General features: G+C 33.0%; 1 protein-coding gene across 1 annotated transcript; it reads left to right on the top strand.

Moving 5' to 3' along the window:
• Positions 1-1289: 1289 nt before the first annotated feature.
• LOC143570808 (transcription factor MYB46-like) lies at positions 1290-2689 on the top strand. Its single transcript, XM_077056356.1, has 2 exons — positions 1290-1718; positions 1903-2689. Exons 1-2 carry the CDS (start codon positions 1459-1461, stop codon positions 2477-2479), a joined length of 837 nt encoding a protein of 278 aa, XP_076912471.1. The 5' UTR covers positions 1290-1458; the 3' UTR covers positions 2480-2689.
• The last annotated feature ends 1333 nt before the right edge of the window (positions 2690-4022 follow it).

Genomic DNA, 4022 nt, shown 5'->3' with positions numbered 1-4022 from the left:
TTTCTTTCTATTTTCTTTCTCTTGAATGTTCAATATCCACTAGAGGTCAGGCTAAATGTACCCCCCTGGTTGCTTGTCATACCCCCTCTGAAAAAATCAACTTTAATATTACCCCTTGAAATTATATAATTGCCAAATTAGCAAAAAAACAAGGATTTCATATTTTTTTACAACTTGCGTTTTTTTAATGATTTCGAGTTTAGGGTTTCAGGTTTAGGTTTTGGGTTTAAGGTTTAGGGTTTAGGTTTTCGGGTTTCTGGTTTAGGGTTTAGAGTTTAGGGTTTAGGGTTTAGGGTCCGGGTTTAGGGTTTAGGTTTTCGGGTTTCGGGTTTAAGGTTTAGAGTTTAGGGTTTAGGGTTCGGGTTTAGGGTTTTAGGTTTTCGAGTTTCGAGTTTATTTTGTAAAAGATAAAGAGGTAAAATAAGGATATTATAAATATATATACTATTAAAATTAAAAAAATATATATATTATAATATTTACAATATTAATACTAAAAAATAAATTAATAGTAATACTTGATAGTTTTTAATTTGATATATGTAGTGAAGATTATTAAGTGAAAAGTATGTTGTAGGGACTAATATGTATATAAATAATATTAAAGGGTAATAGTAATTTATCTAATAAGTTAAGGGGTATATATTTAGTAAAATGATATAAGAGGGGGTATGTTTAGCAGCACCCTATCACTATCCTTGTCTTTGTAGTTTTTAAATTATGACACTGACAATTCAAGATGAGAAACCTTTGAATTGTTGTATGAGCTTTTATAGTCTATTTTAAACTTGTAATCACATGATAAATTGATTATCAGTCGTAGTCATTTACAATGATATTGACTTTGGCACCCATTACTTTTACCTATCAAGTCACTTATCAAACTAAACATTGTAGTTTACTCAATCATCATCACATCTTGCCATACTTAAGCAAAACATATATCCGTAAGTTGTGTGTCATTCATTACATAATATCCTAAAAGACTAAAGTCTAAAGAGAACGTGGGCATGCATATTCCCTCTCTTTTATATAATGGTTCACACAATGTTGTTAAAATAAAAGTTTAGCTTGCTATGGAAAGATGTAGATGAATTAAAAATGCTACATATTAATAATCTAGGGGGTTAGACAAAAACTTACCAAAATGAAATTTTTATTCAACCACGTTACACTTTTTAATAAATTAAATAACTAGATTAAAGTCACCAAAACCCAAAGACAAACTAAAGATGCTAAAATGAGATGAATTTAGTTTATTTAGGCCTCCCCTTCCCACCCCACCCCACCCCACCCCACCCCACCCTCCTATTAATTTGAACCCTCAGCTTCCATTTTCAGAACCTGCTGCAAGTCTCTTTCTCTCTCTCTCTGGTTGACAATTCTCAAAAAAGAAATCTTAAAATACAAAACCCTTTACTAAATCCTAGAAGAATCATCATCATCATCATCATCCACATGGGAAGTCATTCTTGTTATAAACAAAAACTAAGAAAGGGTCTTTGGTCCCCTGAAGAAGATGAAAAGCTCATAAAACACATTACCAAGTTCGGCCATGGCTGCTGGAGCTCCGTCCCTAAACTTGCCGGTCTTGAACGATGCGGCAAAAGTTGCAGGCTCAGATGGATTAACTACTTGAGACCTGATTTAAAAAGAGGCACATTCTCTGAACAAGAAGAGAAACTAATAATCGAATTGCATGCAGTTCTTGGAAACAAGTATGCAGTTCTTGAATCTTGATCATATCATTCTTCTCTTGTTAATTATATATTCATGTGATTGCATACTAGAATGTGTATATCAGAATACGGTTCTCTGGTATTGAGCCTACACGGGCCAATTAGGTTTATTAATTAAGGTTTCCTCGTAATATCATTAAATTGTAAAATTTATTATTTCCAGGTGGTCTCAGATTGCTGCACAGTTGCCTGGAAGAACAGATAACGAGATCAAGAATTTGTGGAACTCGTCAATCAAGAAAAAGTTGAGACAGCGTGGGATTGATCCATACACTCAAAAAAATGATGAACAACCAGTTGCTATTGCTGCAATTAACCATTCTCCACCCGCAACTCATGAATTCTTTCTCAACAGATTCTTAACAAGTCACCAGACGGATATCAAGCCTCCGGAAGTCATTGGAAATTTTCCTTTCAGTTATACACAACCACCGCCAGCTCCGGAATCTGCTGACCTTTTCTTCACCGACAGTCTCAACGGTGGTTACTTTCCGGCGACTAATCCTTGGGGGTTGAGTGACGGTGCCAAAGCTCAAAATCAAATTAATGTTAATGCGGTTGAAGGTGTGCAAGATTACATCAAGTGGAATGACCAGTTTCTTCCATTTATTATGGGGAAGTCATCTATTATCAGTAAACCAGATGTCAGTTTCGGGGTCAACCATGAACTGTATCAAAGTGTGGATACTTACAACAAGCATTTTCACAGGAGTTCATCAAGCTACGTACATTTTTCATAGATTTTTCACAAACTTCAGGGTCATACTGGTGTGTGCCTTCTAGAGGTTTTTATTTTTATTGGTGTGAATAGGTTTCCAAGGATTTGTCGATTTATTTTATCTTGTACGTTTTGCTTGATTTTCAAACAAAGGATAATTTTTATGACAGTTGTTATTTGCATTATTATTATTATTTATATTGAACATATTTATTTAGTTTTAGTCATATAAATTATTGAGGTTTAGCTTTCTTTTATCAAATTATTCTTTCGTTGGCTGGTTTTCTTGACCAAATCAATGATTTATACAAGTAAATTTATATAAATTATTATAAAAATGATTTGATTGATAATAACAAAAGTGACTTGATTGATAACGACATTTGTTATCTATATGCTTAATTATAATTTGAAAAGATAATGACGTTTGTATCCAGCAACTTGCCAACTTTGAGCATTCTCATCTAATGCCCTATATTACATGGGGAGTGTTTTTATAATTTAAAAAGTGATTTAGGGTGTTGTGAGTGAAAAATTTTTATATATTAGAAAACGTAGTAGTTTTTAATATATTTTGAAAGTGGTTGTGAGTGAAGGAGAAAAAAATGGTAATGATAAAGGTATAAAAATATTATTTAGTTGTAAAGAAAAGAGAAAATGTAGTGTGTTTTAGTGTTGTTTTAGATTTTAGATTTAAGGATAGGGGTTGGATGACAATGCTCTTAGAGCATTCACAATTGGTTCCCTATTCTTATCTCCATAAAATTTAAAGAAAACATCTAAAAAATGGCTTCAATCCATTCCCTATCTCCAAACTCAATCTCCAAATATTAACAAAATGCTACAGTAGATCTCCAAATTTAGAGTAATGTCAAAGCACTCCATTTCCAACTCCCTCCCACATTCTCCCGCCTATCTTCTTCTGGTACTCCTTCCTTCCTCTCAATCCCTAAGTTAATCAAATTGGGTATTATTAGCCAAGAGAAAAAAAAGCCTTCATTTTTGTGATCTTCTCAGACATTCTTTCTCCATTCTATGGTAATTCATCTTCAAATCCATATATCTTTTGTAATTCATTCATATTGTTGGTTTGTATGTTCCTAGCTCGATTCTCCTTTGATAAATTTTGATGCAAGCCATATTATGCAACTTCTAGGGTTTTGTGATGAAATTATTCAAAATTGATAATGCAAAATTATTGTTTTAATAGCAATGCACAACAAAAATTAAAGATGCAGGTTTATGAATTGAAATTTTGGATGTTGGGCTAATTTAATAATATAACAATTTCGTCTAACTATTTGCATTTACTGTTGTACACTATATTGTAGGTTTTGTGCTTTTTTGTTTTTTGTCATTTTGTTGTGTTGCATTGCAATTGTTCTAGGAAATGTCCACGGTTGTTCGTCTTGGGTTTTTGCCTTTTATTAGTCTTAGGATGACTACAAGTCTTTGTTTTGTTCTGGTATGAGTTAGCACGCACGCCAGGTGTATGATGAAATGCTTGACACATTTTTGTTGATGTTGATACTAGTAGGGGTCGGTGTCAAAATTTCATAGGGTCG

Source organism: Bidens hawaiensis, unplaced genomic scaffold, assembly GCF_021521415.1.
Source record: "Bidens hawaiensis isolate Kalapana, Puna unplaced genomic scaffold, B.hawaiensis_p1.1 tig00025061_1, whole genome shotgun sequence".
In the NCBI taxonomy this organism is placed as follows: domain Eukaryota; kingdom Viridiplantae; phylum Streptophyta; class Magnoliopsida; order Asterales; family Asteraceae; genus Bidens; species Bidens hawaiensis.
This window is presented reverse-complemented; position numbering and strand designations above follow the sequence as displayed.